This window comes from Panicum virgatum, chromosome 2N (genome assembly GCF_016808335.1).
Source record: "Panicum virgatum strain AP13 chromosome 2N, P.virgatum_v5, whole genome shotgun sequence".
NCBI classification, from domain to species: Eukaryota; Viridiplantae; Streptophyta; class Magnoliopsida; order Poales; family Poaceae; genus Panicum; species Panicum virgatum.
Genome location: NC_053146.1, coordinates 61,561,597 through 61,580,540, shown reverse-complemented (window position 1 = coordinate 61,580,540; position 18,944 = coordinate 61,561,597). Strand labels below are relative to the sequence as shown.

At 47.9% G+C, this 18,944-nt stretch overlaps 2 protein-coding genes across 7 annotated transcripts; both read left to right on the top strand.

Annotated features, from left to right (window-relative positions):
* The first annotated feature begins 1,039 nt into the window (after nucleotides 1–1,039).
* Nucleotides 1,040–7,287, top strand: LOC120661621 (probable mixed-linked glucan synthase 9). The gene is made up of 3 exons (XM_039940524.1): nucleotides 1,040–1,552; nucleotides 4,541–5,300; nucleotides 5,396–7,287. Exons 1-3 carry the CDS (start codon nucleotides 1,323–1,325, stop codon nucleotides 7,067–7,069), a joined length of 2,664 nt encoding a protein of 887 aa, XP_039796458.1. The 5' UTR covers nucleotides 1,040–1,322; the 3' UTR covers nucleotides 7,070–7,287.
* Nucleotides 7,288–12,644: 5,357 nt separating this feature from the next.
* On the top strand, nucleotides 12,645–16,994 carry LOC120661626 (universal stress protein PHOS32-like). 6 transcript variants are annotated; one of them, XM_039940531.1, is made up of 3 exons: nucleotides 12,645–13,587; nucleotides 15,968–16,016; nucleotides 16,735–16,994. In XM_039940531.1, exons 1-2 carry the CDS (start codon nucleotides 12,801–12,803, stop codon nucleotides 15,973–15,975), a joined length of 795 nt encoding a protein of 264 aa, XP_039796465.1. In that variant the 5' UTR covers nucleotides 12,645–12,800; the 3' UTR covers nucleotides 15,976–16,016; nucleotides 16,735–16,994. The 6 variants fall into 6 exon arrangements, 3 of the variants coding, with proteins under 3 accessions (XP_039796465.1, XP_039796467.1, XP_039796466.1); XR_005669980.1 differs by having other exon boundaries at nucleotides 12,726–13,599; XR_005669982.1 differs by lacking the exon at nucleotides 16,735–16,994 and adding an exon at nucleotides 16,233–16,587 and having other exon boundaries at nucleotides 12,726–13,599.
* Nucleotides 16,995–18,944: the final 1,950 nt, after the last annotated feature.

Sequence of the window (18,944 nt, the reverse complement as noted above, 5' to 3'; positions counted from 1 at the left end):
AGGTGCGGGTGAAGAGTAGATGACCGGTGGCTATGTGAATGGCACTATCGGCATATAGTGTTACCTTCTTATTTTGCGATATGTATGGAGTGCTAGTAGTATAACTTTCCGCTGCAAAAACTCTGAGGACTTGTTGTATTAAACTTTGAACCGCTTTGTAATATAATCTCGTGTGTTGGACGTGCCTACGTAATGGTGTTACTGTTGTGCTCGTGGAGTATGTTTAAATTCTGGGCGGTGCTTATGACACATTCCAAGGACTACGGGGGTTGATTCCCTCTAATCAAGTTGATTAATGGACGATGACTCGATTAGACGGGGTCAACTTGGGTTGGTTCCTCACATAATCCATCCTCTGTTTCTTTTACTAAGGGGGTGTTTAGTTGGTGAAATTTTTTTGGCTGGGCTACTGTAGCACTTTTGTTTGTATTTGATAAATATTGTCCCACCATGAATTAACTAGACTCATAAGATTTTTCTCGTAATTTCCAGCTAAACTGTGCAATTAGTTATTTTGTTTAACTACATTTAATATTAAATTTAATGTGACAAGCTATCGTAGCATTTTTTGAATTCTTTTTTGAGAACTAAACCGCCCCTAATTTATTTATACCTAAGGAAACGTCCACGACCTCGATCCCTTGCAGGAGCTGACGCTGAAGCAGAAAGAACAATGAACAACCATCTAGATCTACACTCCGTCTTGGCGAGAAGGCACCGCAAGTTGCCTTCTTTTAGAATGCCCATCAGTTATTTTATCTGATTTTTCTTCCTGGCCCCGGTCAGATCCGCCATGCGCATCCATGGACTAGTAGCAGCGCACGTTTCCAGCATGGGAGATCTCGATGTGCTTGTCTGCAAGACTGTAATTGTAGCAGCATCGCATGGCCATTGCTCATTGGCCACTCTCTGACCACTCCTGACTCGCTGCCCGATGCATGGGCCTGATCCCAGTGGCCAATTGCAAAATTCCACAGCCAGCCAGCTTCCCAGGCCACACCGGGGCAGCATCTGAGGGGCAGCATCTGACTCTGCAGGCTGCAGCTACTGAAGAGGATCTCAGTCCGCACGATGCGCGCACATCTCGGGCCTTTTCCTTTTTCGACGACGCGCCACCAACCTCCAATCTGTGGGATGGGTCTCCGTCTCCCTCACCACTCGATTGGATTCCTCTCCTCCCGCCGTGAAGTCCACTCGTGTGTGCCACTGTATAAAAGATGCGCGCGCGCCTCACTGCTTGGTGCTTGCCCTGCCCCCCGTAGCTTCAGTTCAGTCGCCGGCAGCTAGCGAGCTAGTAGCCGCTGCTCGTCGAAGCCGCAGGCATGCCGTCGCCGGCGACCGGTAACGACGCCGGCCTCGCCGACCCGCTGCTGCCCAGCGGCGACGGCGCGGGGCGGGCCGCCGGCGCAAGCAGCAAGGACAAGAAGAATAAGAGCTGGGTGCCCGCCGACGAGAAGGAGGTGCTGGCGGCGGAGGAACGCGGCGGCGAGGACGGCCGGCCGCTGCTCTACCGGACGTTCAAGGTCAGGGGCATCCTCCTGCATCCTTACAGGTACGTCGTCGGTTCTAGACTTCTAGTACGTACGTCCACACGAGCACAAATATACGCTGGCTACAGGCTACTTCTGAAATCTTTTCTTCCTTTTTAAACGTAAAGCTCGCAGGAGAGATTTAATTTGAAATCTCAATGCTAGTTAAGATACGTACAGAAGTATATGAACTGAAGCAGTAAACCCAATCCTTGCAAGACTGCATAGATACTAATACTATCAAGGGGCTTAATCGGCAGCCAAATTTCTGTCAAAGCATTGGATGTTTTTCCATTTCTTCACAGGACTAGAACTAGAAGTGAACAGAGTAGCATATGGCCGTAGTGCCCAAACGACTTGCAAAAAAATATAGAAAGCACTAGGAGGGTAGGTGCGCAATGACCAATGAAGAGACCGAACCAAAGTGTGTAGAAAAAGAGCAAAAGGGACGCATTGCACGTGATGGCCTCTGGGTTTCTGGACCTCACGTTCGGCGGCAGCTTGATTATTATAGTGCCATTATTTTATTATAGTGACTCGAACGGGATAGGGTTCAAACTTTATTATAGTACCAAAACACCGATGATTTTTAGTTTTTTTTAGAAAAAATCACGGGGAAACTGTGAGGAGGTCCCCGCATTATTCATAAGAATGTCAGACAGCTTTTCAAAATAAAAATAAAAATGTCAGATAAGAAATGAAGATATATATTCGTACAAAAAGAAGGAAAAACAGAGCTTTTACAAGGTATTGTCTAGCCATTGCGTGATGGTCAGTCTGACACCTTCCTTCCCTCATGATTTGCTAAGTTTTTTTTTCCAAAGAGCTACGTATCATTATATTAAGAGAAAATATAATTTAAGTATGCGGTGTGGAGCCTAAGCGAATGCACAAGGGAAAACAGCTGGAAACGACTCTACTAAGCTTAAAAGCTAGTGTTTAGGAATGTCTTTGAGTTCTCAACACCTAGTCAATCACCAGTCACCTACCTAGTTTTCAGCTAATATGGCCCCCAATTGCACACTTTGCTTTGTAGCATCATCACACGCAATTTGTAGATTTGAGTTAGACAACAAAATTAGGTGCTTTTTTTGCGAGGGAACAAAATTAGGTGGTTACTATATTGTTGCTTTGGTTCATAGCTAGACTTTTTATTTTTTGATGAAACAGGAGGGTATTCCCCTACTGGTTCATAGCTAGACTTGTTGGATTTCTTTTTCCTCTATCCTGTTTTCTTTTGCATGTCAGTGATTTTTTTTAAAAAAAAGGAGATTCTATTGAGTAAATGAAGCATGGCAACGAATTTGAATGCCTATGCCTAGGAAGAAAATCTGCCAAAAGTTTGGCCGTACATGTAAGGCGTGACTGGAATTTTGTTTGTCGGTACCTCTAGACTAGGGTACCCCCTCTTGCTGTGTCTAGCCGAGAGCCTCGTAGTTATCCTTGACTACGCGCTGACGGCCTGAGCAGCCGGACCCCCGCGGTCCGAAGCCCTTCTCACCCGGTCAGCGGCCCCAGACCCATTCCTTGCTAGAGAAGGGTCCGGTGACGCCGCGTGTCCCGGAAAAGGGAGCGTTCAGCCAAAACAGCTGGGGCCCCGGACCTCCCACGGAGTCCCGGACCCCTCAGCGGGGAGGAAACAGACACCCCGCCTGGGGCAGGTCCGGAGCCGCCACATGTCCGCAGGCGCAGGCACGCGCGCGGCCGCGAAGCTTCCTCGGGAAGACTCGCCCACCTACCGCATTCAATACGGGAGATGTAAGTGCGCTCTGCCACAGCAGAGCCCGAGACGACTTTTGCCAGGCTGCACTTTTGATCGCGTGTTACCAAGGCACACAGTGCAGCCGCTGGCGCCGCCCACGCCACGCATGTCAGACTGCTACGCCAGTTGGACACGATGGCTCGCCTTCGCCCATCATGACGCCTACGCGGTAGATCCAACAGTCTACGCCGCAACCTACACTACCTCAACGGGCGCCTCGCCGACGGGACAGGTGAATCCACTCCTCGGTCAGAGAGTCCATAGGGCGATGAAGCGTATCCGGGGAGAGATTCTCAACCACTGTAGCACCATTAATGCCTTCTGCACAGTATACTATACATCTGCATTGGACCCATTTGTCGGGGTCTCAACGCCTGTGTACGCTTTCCCTTGGGCTATAAAAGGGAGACGCCCGTTAGAGAAAAAAGGAGGAGTCCCGGCAGAGGCCAGGACCCAGCCTGGGCAGAGGATAGATTTATTCATATGCAAGAGCAATACAACTCACAGTAGATGTAGGGTATTACGCTCCGGTGGCCTGAATCACTCTAAATCCTCGAGTGTTTTTGTGTTCTTGCTCCCAAGTTAGACCTGCCGAATCGCTTAGCGCTTCCCCGAGTTCTCACCCTCTGGGATTAGGCGGGTGCACTACGCCACCCGGCTGTGGGTCTCCACAAACCACAACATTGTCCCTCCTTGCAATCTGGATGGAGAATTTTCTTTTTTTAAAAAAAAAACACATATGAAGGCTCAATCGGACCGAACTAATGCTCAATTCCTAAAGTAAAGTTTCTAGTCTCTCAGTCACCTAAAACTATAAGTCCATAACTACATAGCTTCACCTTGAGAGTTAGTGAACACTAGTACAGATTGGACCTTCAGTCTCGGTTTCAAACCCCCTTTAGTCTTGGTTTTGGAACCCGGACTACAAGTCCGAGACCAAAGATCTCGGATCATTAATCCCGGTTCCCTCATCCGGGAGCGTCCAACAGGGACTAAATAATGACTTTTTAATCCTGGATTGTAACACCGGGTCTAAAGGTCCCTTCCAGCCTCTAGCTGTTGGGCCTGGGACTAATGCCTCATTAGTTCTGAGCCGGTTTCAACAGTGTTCGGAACAAATGTAAGACTCTTTCTGAGTTTCTGTACTAGTGGAATGCTGTCATTTCGATCTGACCGTTAACAGTAATAAAAATTTGACTACACTTGCACACCTTCTAACCTTCATTCTCTGTTCATACCCGTGCAACAGGTTAATAAACCTGGCCAGATTGATCGTCATCGTCCAGTTTTTCATCTGGCGCATGAGGCACCGGGACTCGGACAGCATGGTCCTCTGGTGGATCACGGTGGTCGGCGACTTCTGGTTCGGCGTCTGCTGGCTCCTGAACCAGGCCTCCAAGCTCAACCCCATCCGGCGCGTCCCCAACCTCGAGCACCTGAACCAACAATTCGATCCTCCCAGAAGCGGCGGCGGCGGCAGCTCCAGCCAGCTCCCCTGCGTCGACGTGTTCATCAACACCGTGGACCCCGTGGACGAGCCCGTGCTCTGCACCATGAACTCCGTCCTGTCCATCCTCGCCACGGACTACCCGGTGGACCGGCACGCGACCTACTTCTCCGACGACGGCGGGTCGCTGGTCCACTACGAGGCGCTGCTCGAGACCGCCAGGTTCGCCGCGCTGTGGGCGCCCTTCTGCCGGAAGCACCGCGTCGAGCCGAGGGCGCCCGAGAGCTACTTCGCGGCGACGGCGGACGGGCCGTACGCCGGGGACGCGCCGGGGCAGTTCGTCGACGACCGCCGGCACGTGCGGCGGGAGTACGAGGAGTTCAAGGAGCGGCTGGCGGCGCTGTTTACCATCATTCCCCAGAGGTCGGAGGCGCACGAACGCGAGAGCACGAAACGGGGTGGCGCCCGTGCGACCTACATGGCCGATGGGAGCCATTGGCCTGGCACCTGGATTGAGCCGGCTGAAAACCACAAGAAAGGACAGCACGCTGCGATTGTTCAGGTACACAAGAAAGTCCTGTACATTTTATTCTGTTCTCGTCTTGATCTTGAACTTGATCGGTTCATCCAACAAAATCAAATGTGTTAACGACACAGGTTGTGTTGAACCATCCGGGCGACGAGCCTCAGCTCGGCGCGCCGGCGAGCTCCGATAGCCCTCTGGACTTGAGCGCCGTCGACGTGCGCCTCCCGATGCTGGTGTACATCGCGCGGGAGAAGCGGCCGGGGTACGACCACCAGAAGAAGGCCGGCGCCATGAACGTGCAGCTGCGCGTCTCGGCCCTGCTCTCCAACGCGCCCTTCGTCATCAACTTCGACGGCGACCACTACATCAATAACTCGGCGGCGTTCCGCGCCGCCATGTGCTTCATTCTCGACGGGCGCCACGGCGAGGACACCGCCTTCGTCCAGTTCCCCCAGCGCTTCGACGACGTCGACCCCACGGACCGGTACAGCAACCACAACCGCGTCTTCTTCGACGCCACCGCCCTCGGCCTCAACGGCCTCCAGGGGCCTTCCTGCGTCGGCACCGGCTGCATGTTCCGCCGCGCCGCTCTCTACGGCGCCGACCCGCCCCGGTGGCAGCCCGACGACTTGTCCAAGCTCCCGGACAACCCCTGGAGGCAGTTCGGCAACTCCATGCCGTTCATCAACTCCGTCCCGCTGGCCGCGCACCAGGAGCGGCCCCTCGCGCCGCCGGCGTCGCTGGACGCGCGGCTCACGGCGGAGCTCGCCGACGTCTCGACCTGCGCGTACGAGGACGGCACGGAGTGGGGCTACGGAGTCGGGTGGGTGTACAACATCGCGACGGAGGACGTGGTGACCGGCTTCCGGATCCACCGCAAGGGGTGGCGCTCCATGTACTGCTCCATGGAGCCCGACGCGTTCCGCGGCACGGCGCCGATCAACCTCACGGAGCGGCTCTACCAGATCCTGCGCTGGTCGGGGGGATCCCTGGACATGTTCCTCTCCCGCAACTGCCCGCTCCTCGCCGGCCGGCGGCTGCACCCCATGCAGCGCGTCGCCTACACCAACATGACCATCTACCCGATCTCGGCGGCCTTCATCTTCGCCTACGACCTCCTCCCGTTGATGTGGCTCTCCGGCGCCGAGTTCTACATCCAGAAGCCGTTCCCGACCTACGCGGCGTACATGTTCGCCGGCATCGCCATGATGGAGGTGAGCGGCATGGTGGAGGTCAGGTGGGCGGGGCTCACGCTGCTGGACTGGTGCCGCAACGAGCAGTTCTACATGATCGGCGCGACGGGCGTGTACCCGGCGGCGGTGCTGCACAGCTTGCTCCGGCTCGTCGGCCTCAAGGGCCTGCCGTTCAAGCTGACGTCCAAGCCGCAGTCCGCGAGCGGCGGTGAAGCAAGGGAGAGGTTCGCGGAGCTGTACAACGTGCAGTGGGCGCCGCTGCTGGTGCCGACCGTGGTGGTGATCGCCGTGAACGTCGCCGCCATCGGCGCGGCTGCCGGGAGGCTGGCCGCCGGCGGGTGGTCGTTGGCGCAGGCCATCGCCGCCGCGGGCGGGCTGCTGTTCAACGTGTGGGTCCTGCTGCTGCTGTACCCGTTCGCCCTCGGGATCATGGGGCGATGGAGCAAGCGGCCGTACCTGCTCTTCGTCCTGCTCGTGGTCGCGCTCGCCGCCATCGTGTTGGCGTACGTCGCACTGCTCGCCGTGCTCCCTCCCGGTTCCGTGCCGCCGTTCCGGCTGGGACGATGGTCAGGCGTTGGCGCCATCATTTCTCCGGCGAGCTGGCGGTTTTAGCTGATGTTGTCTGATTAATCACACCATTACCTCACTTCTTGTTGTTGCTTTTTTTTTTTTTTGAGACAGAGAGGGGTTGTTATTGCTAGCTGATGAGGCCCAGTAGGGGGCGGAAGGGCCTGTTTTTTTTTTGGTTGGCCAGCTAGAGCCATCTTGTTTATTTGCGGAATCGGCCCAGGCGGCCCATTAATTTCACCAACATTTTTGTGTGTGACTAATTTCACCAACATAGCATACATGGATCAAGACTGGTCATGGTTTCGTCATCATGCATGAACACCTTCGCGTTTCTAAGGTTCCAAACTTCCAAATGATGCAGTTAAAAAACCGTACTTCTGATTCGCGTTTCTAATCCTCCATGGATGAAAATTAGCTGGGCTTCTTGTTGATAATCAGACCCGTTTTTGGGCCCGTGCGGCCCGTGCGATCGCACAGGGCCCCCAAATTTTAAAGGCCCCCTAAAATATAATAAATATACTAGGTGTAGTTATATAATAAATTTTATTTTAATTGTGTTTTGGCCCAATACGAAGCAAACTGTGGCCCAGATACATCAAAGAAGATGAAACGTCGTCCAATCTACTGTTCGCGATATCCTTTCCATTTCCTCGCTTGGGTCGCGACGCAGCGTCGCAGGACAGGCGGCACCGCGGCAGGCCTGTCGCGCACGACGTGTTCTGCCAATCCGCCTAGACGACGTCGCCGTCGACGCCCTACTGCCCTGCATCTAGTAGACCGCTCGGAGATCGCGTGGTGGACTGGTGGTGGCCTGGCGCCCTGCCTGCCTGCCTGGCCCCCGACGTCTCACGGCTCACGCCTGCACCAGGTAAGGTTCCGCCCTGACACCTTGTTGCTTTTTTAATTACTAGTTCCAATCCAAATGCATATATCAATTTTGTTGTTTCTATTGCTAGTCATGTCTTCTAGAAAATATGCATCTGGTTATCAAAAGCGTCAAAAGAAACAGAAGGAAAATCTGATATTGAAATCTTCTTGTGATAATCTTGAGGCCATCCTTAAAAGAGATGGGAAATCTGATATTGATGCTACTGAGCTGTATGGAGAGTTGAGAATTCTTCGAGATTTCTTTCCAAGAGAAGATATGGGTGCAATCGAAATTCTAAAGTTTTTGAAGCGGCATGATTGCTTTCCCGATGCAACAATTACATATAGACTTATGTTGACTATTCCAGTGACGGTTGCATCAGCAGAACGAAGCTTTTCTAAATTAAAGCTATTGAAATCCTACTTACGTTCTACAATGACACAAGAAAGACTTAATGATTTGGCCATGATAGCACTTGAGGGTGATCTGTTGGAGAAGATTGATTATGAGCGTATAATTGAAGAATTCATTTCAAAGAACACTCAAAGAATGACATTCTTCAAGTGAAGATCATGCAAATTGCAAAGAAGAGTTGAATAATGAATGAATAGGTATGTTAATTCTTGAAATATCTTATTTGCATGCACTATGCTATAACATATATGTTATTTTTATAGTAGTTATTATTAGGCCACTAGGGCCCCGGTTTTTCGCACAGGGCCTCCGGATTTGCCGGTACGACCCTGTTGATAATTTTGTCTCCCCATCGCTGTCCTTTGCCGATCTTATTCCGTTGGCAATGCTAGCCGCTGTATGCTCTCCTATTATTGTCAATTGTCATGTTGCTTAGTCTTCTTTTGTGCAATAATTTAGCCAGTTCATTATTGCAAAGCCCTTACCAGAATGTTCCTTGCAACCGAAACAAAGTGCAGCCTGAACCTGAAGTCTGCATGAGACCTAACTGCAGGCTGGACTGGGTGCTCATAGCCTCATTGGCCTGCTCACTTTTTGACCCCAGAAAAGATCCCGAATCGTGGTCCTCTTTGAAGCGTTATGATTACTGGGCCTTATCGTAACGGCCTTGCAAGTTGCAGCTGATCATGTGCAGCAGGATACCCCCCCCCCCCCCCCCCCCCCCCCCCCCAAACTCTGTTTAGCTCAAATTCAGAACAAACCAGCATCATGGTGATGGTGTCCATCAGAGAAGGTCTAGAAGTAGAGAGAACTCGGCAGCGAATGCTTGCTGTCTGTGGTCAGAGATTTCCAAATCTCCATGCTATGTCTGAAGTTTTGTTTTCCTTTTAAAAAAGAGGACATTTTGTTACGATCAGTGCAGTTATGATTTACTCACTTCAGCCAAAATAAATGCACTTCTAGAGTTTAAAATTTATCTCAAAATAAAAGTACATCTGAGTATGAATGAGATAACCTAGTTCTAATTGTCTTTTCTATTTTATATCTTTCCAAGATACAATCATTATATCTTTATAGTGACACTAATATTGATCTCCGCTCTAGAAGTGCATTTATTTTAAGACACAGCGAGTATGGCTATGAGGGTCCATGCCTGTGGGGCCGGCTAAGTCCTTATTCGCACAATAGTGGCATGGTCTGTCTCCGTTCTACTATCAAAGGTCGCCTACTATTTGCCATGTCAGTGCCACGCGTTAGCTGGATTCTGCACCGTTGTACTCTTTTTTTTTTTTGAACCAACACCGTTGGTACTCAATAATGAGATGGTTATGGATAGTATTTGACTCTCCCTAACAATATTTCTGAAAACATGCCATTTTTTCCCCAAAAATTTCTGTATGAAAGGGTTTATCAATTATAGATGAAATCAAGACAACAATGGCATTTCTCTTACTACTACTAAGCAGGAAAAAGAAAGCTTCTCATAAAATGGAGGAAAAAGAAAGGCACTGAAAAAACTAGATAACGAACAGGCAGTCACAAAGTTAATCCGAGCCGTTGGATCTTCAGAGTTTCAGAGACTCAGACCTGTCCAAACGCTGTCCTTAGAGCAACTCCAAGAGACTAGCAATAGCTTTAGTTAAATTTAGAGATTTGAAGGCTACCTAAACAATAAAAAGATTCCAAAAATGCCAAGCTTCCCAACAGACTCTATAACTGGACTCTCCATATTCTACTCTACCAGTGGGCCCCACCTGTCATTCACTTCTCTCTTATCTTCTTCCTTTCTTCACCTCAGGCCATCTCTGTGGCTCTGCCGCCTCGATCCCTCTCCGCCGCGCACCAGTTCCGCCGCCGCCGCGCGCCTTCTCCAGCACCGCTCCACAGCCATGCGCTCCGCCGCTGCCGCACCCCATCTCCGCCGCTGCACCCCATCTCCGCTGCCGCGCGCCACCGCCAGCTCCGCTACGCCGCCGCGCACCACCTCCGTCGTCGCCACTCGCCTTCTCCAGCACCGCTCTGCCACTGCGCGCCGGCTCCGTCGCTGCGCGCCACCTCCAGCTGCCCTCTGCCGCCGCACACCCACTTCGCCACTGCCGTGCGCCACCTCCAGCTCCGCTCCGCCGCCGCGCGCCGGCTACGCCACTGCCGCATGCCATCTCCGCTTCTGTGCGCCACCTCCGCCGCCGCTCCGCCGCGCCGGTGACCCTCCCTCCCTTCTCCGCAAGCTCCACAAGCTGCTTGGGAGGGTGCGCGGGGACCGGTTGGAGTGGATGGCGAGCTGACCTCGATCTGGAAACAAAGCGAGCGGAGGGAACTAGGTAGCGAGCTGTATAGCGAGTATTGGATTTGAAGAGCCTGTTTTTTAGATAATGGAAATAGTACCCGGCTTTGACCCTAGAGAGGCTACAGCCAAAACAAAGTTTGCAGCCCGAAGGACTGCGATCACTCACACATGACTAAGCAGAAAGTTTGCAGCCAGCCAATAGTTTGATGAAAGCACTTATTAAGAGCAAATTCTATTACTAAACTTCCAACCATGGTTGGTAAAGATCTGCATGACCAGAACCTCCATGGTTCGACACGCCTCCTGTAGCTCTACCTTGTCTTCATCACACCTTTGTAACAGAGTCCATAGACTGAGTCAGTGTGTGCCCCGGTAAAGTACCTGCATATAAGTTTTAGATGGTGATCTGTCAGACACTATGTCATTCCTAATAAGCCAGATAGCCCAACATAAAGCAGATGCTCCTGTTAGCAGTTTTCTTTTTAACTTGATTCCCACACTTCTAAGCCAATTACCAAATAAATGAGTAATACTTTGAGGTGGACTTAAATCAAAGATATATTGTACAACTCGCCAAAGGAATTTGGCCACATGACAGTCAAAAAAGAGGTGTTGAATAGTTTCATCACTAGAGCAAAAGCAGCACAATTTGTTACCATTCGAGTTCCTTCTTATTAAATTATCTTTAGTAAGGATAACACCTCCTTTTAGGTACCACATAAAAATTTTAATCTTCAGGGGCATCTTTAATTTCTACAGATGTTTGTCAAACTGTACATTACCATTGCTAATAAGTGCATTATACATTGAGCTAACGGTGAACGTACCGGCTTGAGTCAGATTCCAACAAAAGGCATCAGCATTATTATTTAACTGAACATGACTAATGCGAGCAACCAAATCATGCCATAAATACTGATTGTGACCTATCAACGTTCGTCTAAAGGACACGTTAAGAGGTACTCGATCAAAGACTGATGCTACCGTTGCATGTTTTTTCCGCACAATATTAAAAAAAGAAGGGTATTGCTGTCTAAGTGTAAGACTGCCCAAAATTGAGAGTTCCCTGGTTTCTTTTGAACTTGAGCAACAGTCTCGTTCTTTAAGTACTTCTTTCTTAATAAGCTCTGCCAAATACCCTCCTCATTAATGAGCTTAAACAACCATTTACTCACCAAACATTTGTTTTGTATATCGAGGTTCTTAATGCCTAACCCCCGACTTCTTTAGGTTGACATAAGATATTTCATTTGGCTAATTTATATTTTTTTATGTTCTTATTGCCAAAAGAATATTGATCGATAATAGTCTAATCTTTCAAGTACCTGTTTCGGTACTTCGAAAAAGGATAACATAAACATCGCTAGGCTAGTTAAGACTGAATTTATTAGAACCAAACGTCCACCGACCGACATATGTTTTCCTTTCCAACTACTAAGTTTTTTCTCAAATTTTTCCTCCACGATCCGCCAATCTGCATTTCTGAGTTTCCTAAAATGTATTGGTATGCCAAGGTATCTAAAAGGATACATCCCAAATTGACAACCAAACAATTGCGAGTAATGGTGTTCCATCTCCTTAGTTTGTCCAAAACAAAAAATTTCGCTTTTGTGAAAGTTAATTTTAAGCCCAGATAATTGCTCAAAAGCACATAATATCATTTTCATATTAGTAGCTTTTTCAATATCATGGTCCATAAATAAAATGGTGTCGTCAGCATACTGCAAAATAGACAAGCCACCATCTACGAGATGAGGAACAATCCCAGTAAGCAGACCCTCTTCCTTGACTTGATTTATTAATATTACTAACATATATTCAACAATATTAAACAGAATAGGTGATAACGGATCTCCTTGTCTTGAACCTTTCAAATTTTGAAAATTTTGTCCTATTTGATCATTAATTTTTATGCCCACACGACCCCTTTGAATGAAAGTTTCAATCCATTCACACTATTTTTATGAAAAACCTTTCATTCACGATGTTTGTTGGACGAAACTCCATTTTATTTGTCATATCCAACTCCTCGTCCAGCTCCTGACAAGTTTACCCCATGTTCAGACTTCCGCTTGACGCCTTCCTCCAAGTCTTCCATTCCTTCCAGTACCTTCTCCCCTCCCTCCCCAGTCCCCACTAAGCAACCCCCAAAGCTAGCTCTCCCCTCCCCTCCCCTCCCCTCCCTTGCGATCGGAGATCCCGCGATGCAGGCCCCAGCGCCCCCTTCCTCCGTCGACCTGCCGCTGGCGGCGCCGCCGCCGCCGGTGAAGGCGCCGACCCCGCGTCCGCCCCCGCCGGCCTCGCTCCAGCCCGAGTCCCCGGGGGTCTTCTTCTCCGCGGCGGCGGCCGCGCTGCCCTCGGGCTCCGCCCACCGCCGCATCGCCATCGCCGTCGACCTCTCCGACGAATCCGCCTACGCCGTGCGCTGGGCCGTCGCCAACTACCTTCGCCCCGGGGACGCCGTCGTCTTGCTCCACGTGCGCCCCACCTCCGTGCTCTACGGCGCCGACTGGGGCGCCGTCGACGTCTCCCTCCCCAACCCTAGAGACGGCGACGAGGGCGACGACGACGACGAGGCCGCCGCGCGCAGGATGGAGGATGACTACGACGCCTTCACGGCCTCCAAGGCCGACGACCTCGCCAGGCCGCTCAAGGACGCGGGCATCCCCTATAAGATCCACATCGTCAAGGACCACGACATGAAGGAGCGCCTCTGCCTCGAGGTCGAGAGGCTCGGGCTCAGCGCGGTCATCATGGGGAGCAAGGGCTTCGGCGCCTCGCGGAGGACCAGCAAGGGGAGGCTCGGTAGCGTCAGCGACTACTGTGTCCACCACTGTGTCTGCCCCGTCGTGGTGGTGCGCTTCCCTGACGAAGGCTCCTCGGAGGATGGGGAGGCTGGTGGCCTGTCGTCAGCGGTGGGTGCGGAGGATGTGCTGCACCCTGTGCCCGAGGAGGATGCCGAGTACCATGATGCTACTGAGGAGCACAAGGGTAACTGATTTAGTACGTTTACTTGATTTAGTTGTCCTATATATCGTGCATTCGTGCGTGTGTTAGTGCCTTGCCTAAACATCCATTGGAAATGTGCCAAAATAGACTCACAACAGGCCTAGCAACAATGTAATGTGCACGAGAAATTCGTAATCAATTAGTTGGAACTTGCAAACTGTAGGTTATTCTGCATCGTGCATACAGCTATGTATTCACTGCAAAGTGAATATTAGCATCGATTGCAGTGAATAGCTTTCACACATTACATTCCTCTGCAATATGGACTGTATTTGGTTAGTTACCTTTTAGCAAGTCCACAGTCCACTTTTGCCTGGTAACATAGAATTATTGTGTAACTTCACTGTTTGAAGTTTGCTGGTGCAAGCTAGTATAATGTCAATAGGTTTTTGGTTATAGGGCTCGTTTTTGTCATGCACAATTTTACATGTACGTTCACAATACATGCATGTCTATTCTCATTTCTTCACATTTGTATTACATGGCTGTTCTTTTTGCTTCACATTTTCTATTGATGGATCTAGAATACAGACCATTTAGTATTCCACTTGCCTGTCAATATTCCTTTCATTTTTCTTTTAAAATATGTATTATGGAAGCAATTAATTCTGGAAGTTTAATTTTGTCCTCTGGCAGAAAGGCAGTTTATCCTCAGTTAATAGTACTTTATGTTTATTCTTCACCTTTTAGGACATTTGACTGGAAGCACTAGAATCAGTTTTCATTGGTAGATTTGCCAGATCTCTTTCCGACAAGTTTTGGTGTACCATATTAGTTAGCCTACTGAGATCACATGAAGTGTAAACGCAGAAAGAACTTAGGAGATAGGACATCATTCTCAACATCTTCAGATCTTCTTATAGCTTCTCCTACACCAACACTTTTCTTGCTATTTGTGTATCTGACCTTGTAGTAGTGTAATGCAGAATTGCAGATCTAAAAGTTTTCTGGTAAACAGAACTAGATTTAGTGTCTGTTATATACTAACCCAGAAATTATTATTGTCAGTGAGTACCATATACAGTCTCCAGATCACAGCTTCTTGGTCTCCTGTATTTTCCTGAATGTGAATGCCTTATACAGTCTCCAGATTACAGCATAAGTACCAGATTCTGCCTAGCCATCTATACCTGGATTTCCCTACCTAGTATTTTCTTTAGTTCAAGGTGGAGACAACCACATGTTGCCTTTTGTTTGTCTTGTGCATCCAATCGACCATTGAACTCAAATATATCGTGTCAACAAATACGTCTTGCCCTAATCTATTAAGTGAGCAATAATAAGCCTACCCTACAGCTTCTCGTGCTATGCTAACTCTCCTGCTATCTATCCCTTGAAATGAAACCAAGACATTGTTTGTCTCCTACTATTGTCAATGAAAACTCTTAATATTGGATACTACAAGTTACAAACTAGAGGTTTGCTTATGTTACAGAAAATGCATATCCCATTGAAGGCAATTCTACTATGTTGTGATCAATCTGATCTTCTTTCTTGGTCTCCTCTATAAGCATGAGTACGAAGGCCCCCTTGCAGTCTGCAGATCACAGCCAACTAAGTGCCAGCTTTCATGCCCATCTATTCCAGGATGCCTGCTCTTGGTTTTTCCTCTGGTCCGATATGGATGCGACTGGGCACCACAGCAGCTGACCACAAAATGTTGCCTTTTTGTTTGGCTTGTGCAACTAATCAATCATTGAACTTAGAATGTCTCATGTAAAGGAATTTGTCTTCCCATTATCCATTGAGTAGGCTGTAAGCCTACCCTATAGTATCTGAAGCTATGCTAACTCACCTGCTCCCCTCTTATAGGTCTGCAGCTTATGCCCCAAAATACCTCCCCTGTTTGGCTCTGGCTTCAGCTGAAATGGGGATAAACCATAGCTGCATACCATGTATCAACACATGCTCTGCTTGGGTGGTTTAGTTTTACAGAAATAGTCGTGTCATGTCATTTAGTATTTGTGATTAGGTAACTAGTAGTAAACAATAGGAACATCCTTCAATGAGGAAGTATGTTCTGTGCTGTTGAGAGAGAAAAGAGAGAGATCTATGTTCTGTGTTACATACATGACATGCTGTATCATACCTTCGTGTTTCATTAATAGCTTTATGGGCTAATTGAGGTGTGAATCCATATTGCTGTTCAAAATGATGTAGTTTATGCCTGTAGCATAGATGAGTTACTACTTGGAAACCCTAAAACTATTAAGAGTTTTCTTGATTTGAGCATGCCTGTGTCGTTATTAGTGATTTAGTAGTGATCTTTATGGTGGGTTCCATGATGAAATTCGTTTGCAACTATCATGTCAATGTACTGAGTGCTTAATTATGGTTATACCTTGAATTTATGTTTCTGCAGATACTTGATTGTGTTGATGAATTGTGAAGTGAAGTGCACTTGGATCCAGGTTAGCACTGAACAAAGGAAAATCTCCATATGGTTTGTCATGTCTGTTTGATAGGTTTCAACTTTCTAAAGAGTAGTTCCTATACTTGTTGAATCTGCTGTACATCTCTTTTGAATCTGCTGCACTAAAATATTACATCCATTATTTCGTACTATTTTCAACTTAAATGTGATAGAAATTATTATATCTTTTTTCTTTTGGCTTGAGGTGATGTAGGTAGAGGTGCAGGCTAAATGACGCTGTTTAAATGAAGTATCTACTATAACTTGTGAAGTTTGACGATAGCTAACAATTGCCCAGAGCCACAATTGTTAAGTTTGACGATATTAACAATCGTCAAACGGTGATCTACCTATTGATCATTTTCATATCCAAAGACTACAGCTACAATTGGCAAACTTGGATACCAGGGCAAATGTTATATTAATATATGCCAAACTTATTACATAGAGTCGAGAGTCAGCCTTGATACTTTTATTAGTAACTTAGCTCCCTTTTGTTTGACCAACTTTGTGTCATTTGACAAGAGTTTCAGTATAATGATGGTTCTATGGCATCCCAGCCTCCAACCTGTCCCTGGTTATTTTGTGGTAGCTACCTCGAACTTTGGGGTGATTTCAAAACCACCAAAGTTCCTGTTTGCCATATGTTTGCTGAAATAACTTCCTTCACTTTTTTTTTTGGCTCAGTCTCTAATTCTTGTCCTTTCCTTCCACAGCATGTAAAGGTTCTACTGTTGGCTGGGTGCTAGCTGGGAAGTGCATGTGGTGTTGAACTTTCATTGCCCATGTCTATGTCTATCTTTGCTTTCACGTTGTTTGTATCTTCAGTTGCCTTTGTTCACGTAGCTTGTTTGACTATTTGACTGCCTGGTGATATTTGTGGTTGAAAAACTTTGTACTTTCTTCACATTGCACTACCTGTTTCTGATGAAAGTCACAGCTTAACCATTTCTATAGAATCAACTAGTCATCATTGCACCTTTTTTCCCCTTTTGCTCTGCTTTATTCGAGTTGAAAGTAACTCCGGTAGATTTTCACTCTGTTCTGCTCCAGCATCAGCCAACAGTATTTTCCTCTCATAACATTCCAGCATTAGCCTCCAGCATGAGCCAGCCAGCAGTAATTTCCTCTCACAATATTCCAGCACCAGCCAGCAGAACGCAGTGTTTGTGAATCATTTGATGTGCTTGTGCCGATATCATGTCCTGAGGAAATTTCTGTTGTTTTTCCAAAACATAAATCCTTCCTTTTACCGTGGTTGGATTTGTCTGCCATTAGGACCTAAGCTACGCCACGGAATCTTCTCTCATTCAGATCACCTTTCAATGACATGGAAAGTTGTGGTTGGGCCCATCTAGAGTGGATTTGTGCTGGATTATTTTTGTGCTTTCCTCGTCGCAATGATGATGAAAAAAAGGTAGTGGGTTTTTAGTCTTGAAATTTAGGTTGGTTTGGACTTTTTTTTTTGGGTTCGTAAGTGGTGATTCCGATTCTTTGAAACATGCTCTAGTTTGGATGTGCCTGGCAGTGCAGTTTTCGTTTTTTACCCCCGTGTCAGTTGAGGATCCTACCAAATCACATGCATGGCTTACTGCAACGGATGATGCCCAGCTGCTAAGAAATGCCCGGTTCTAGAAATGTCTTGATTCTTGAACAGAGGATTTCTTATTACTCTTTGGTAGCGTGTCTGTTCTTTTGTACGGTTCACCCGCTGATCCTGCCGGTTACAACTTGTTGCAATTCCGTGAATATTTAGGTGAACAACTCACAGTTTTTTTTTTTGGAAAGGTGAACAACTCACAGTTCCCCCCTCCGTGTTAGAGGGATTTTTCTTGTAAGCTGCTCGTTTTCCAGCTCAGCTTGTCACGAACCTTTCGTGACGAGATGATCGGTCTGTCGCTGCGCACCACCCTTTTTAGCCGTTTTTCCCTCCCTTTAATTTGAGCCACCTGCCGTGTATTGACTAATCATCATTATCATCATCCCGCACACGTTGCCGGGATGCGGCGTGGGCCCTTTTTGTTAGCCAGCACTACTATTTGGGTCGCATCTTGTGCCTCACTCCATGTGCATTTGTACTCGCCCGGCGGCGTTAAGAATTTCGGTTGTCTGTCACAAGCCATATCAAGGGTGTGTTTAGTTCATTTTGTGTTTTTGTAAGAGAATCTTCAACATTTGAAGTACTAAATATAGACTAATTATAAAATTAATTACAGATCTCGTCTGTAAACTACGAGGCGAATCTAATGAGTCTAATTAGGATCTAATTAGACGCTAAATTGCTACAGTAGTGCTACAGTAACATGCTCTAATAATAAATTAATTAGGCTCATTAGATTCATCTCACGATTTACAGTCTATTTGTGTAATACGATTTATTTTTTTACTACATTTAGTACACCATGCAAGCAATTTATAAAAACTTTTTGCGTTTTGTCTTTACACATCTAAACACGGCCCAAGTCCCAATCCTCGTCGTCGTTTTCAACTCTTGGACCAATCACGGACCGAATATGACCTCTTTTTTTTTTGTTATTTGCTCCATTTCTTCTCCAGTCCCAAGGACAATTCCGAACGACAAAGGTGCCCCCGCGTTTCCCAGTCACCGGCTCACCGCTCGGGGTTGTTACCGTCTCTGATGCTGAGCTCAGTGGCGACGCCGTGGTAGAAGATCAGTCACCAGTTTTGTGATTTGTCTATGTGATCCGGCTGGGCATCAGGGGTCGTGATTCGTGACGCGGAGGCGTGAGTCAACTCGTTCAATTTGGATCTAGTAGGGTGGTTGGACTGATCGGTCATCGGGTCGGGTCCGCTAGATGTTGGCTTGCGAAATGTTTATGCAGCTGTAGTCTTTGGATATGAAAATGATCCCCGTTTTCAGGGAGAGGTGGTGCGTGCGAAATGGCATTCTGATCAGAATGTTACA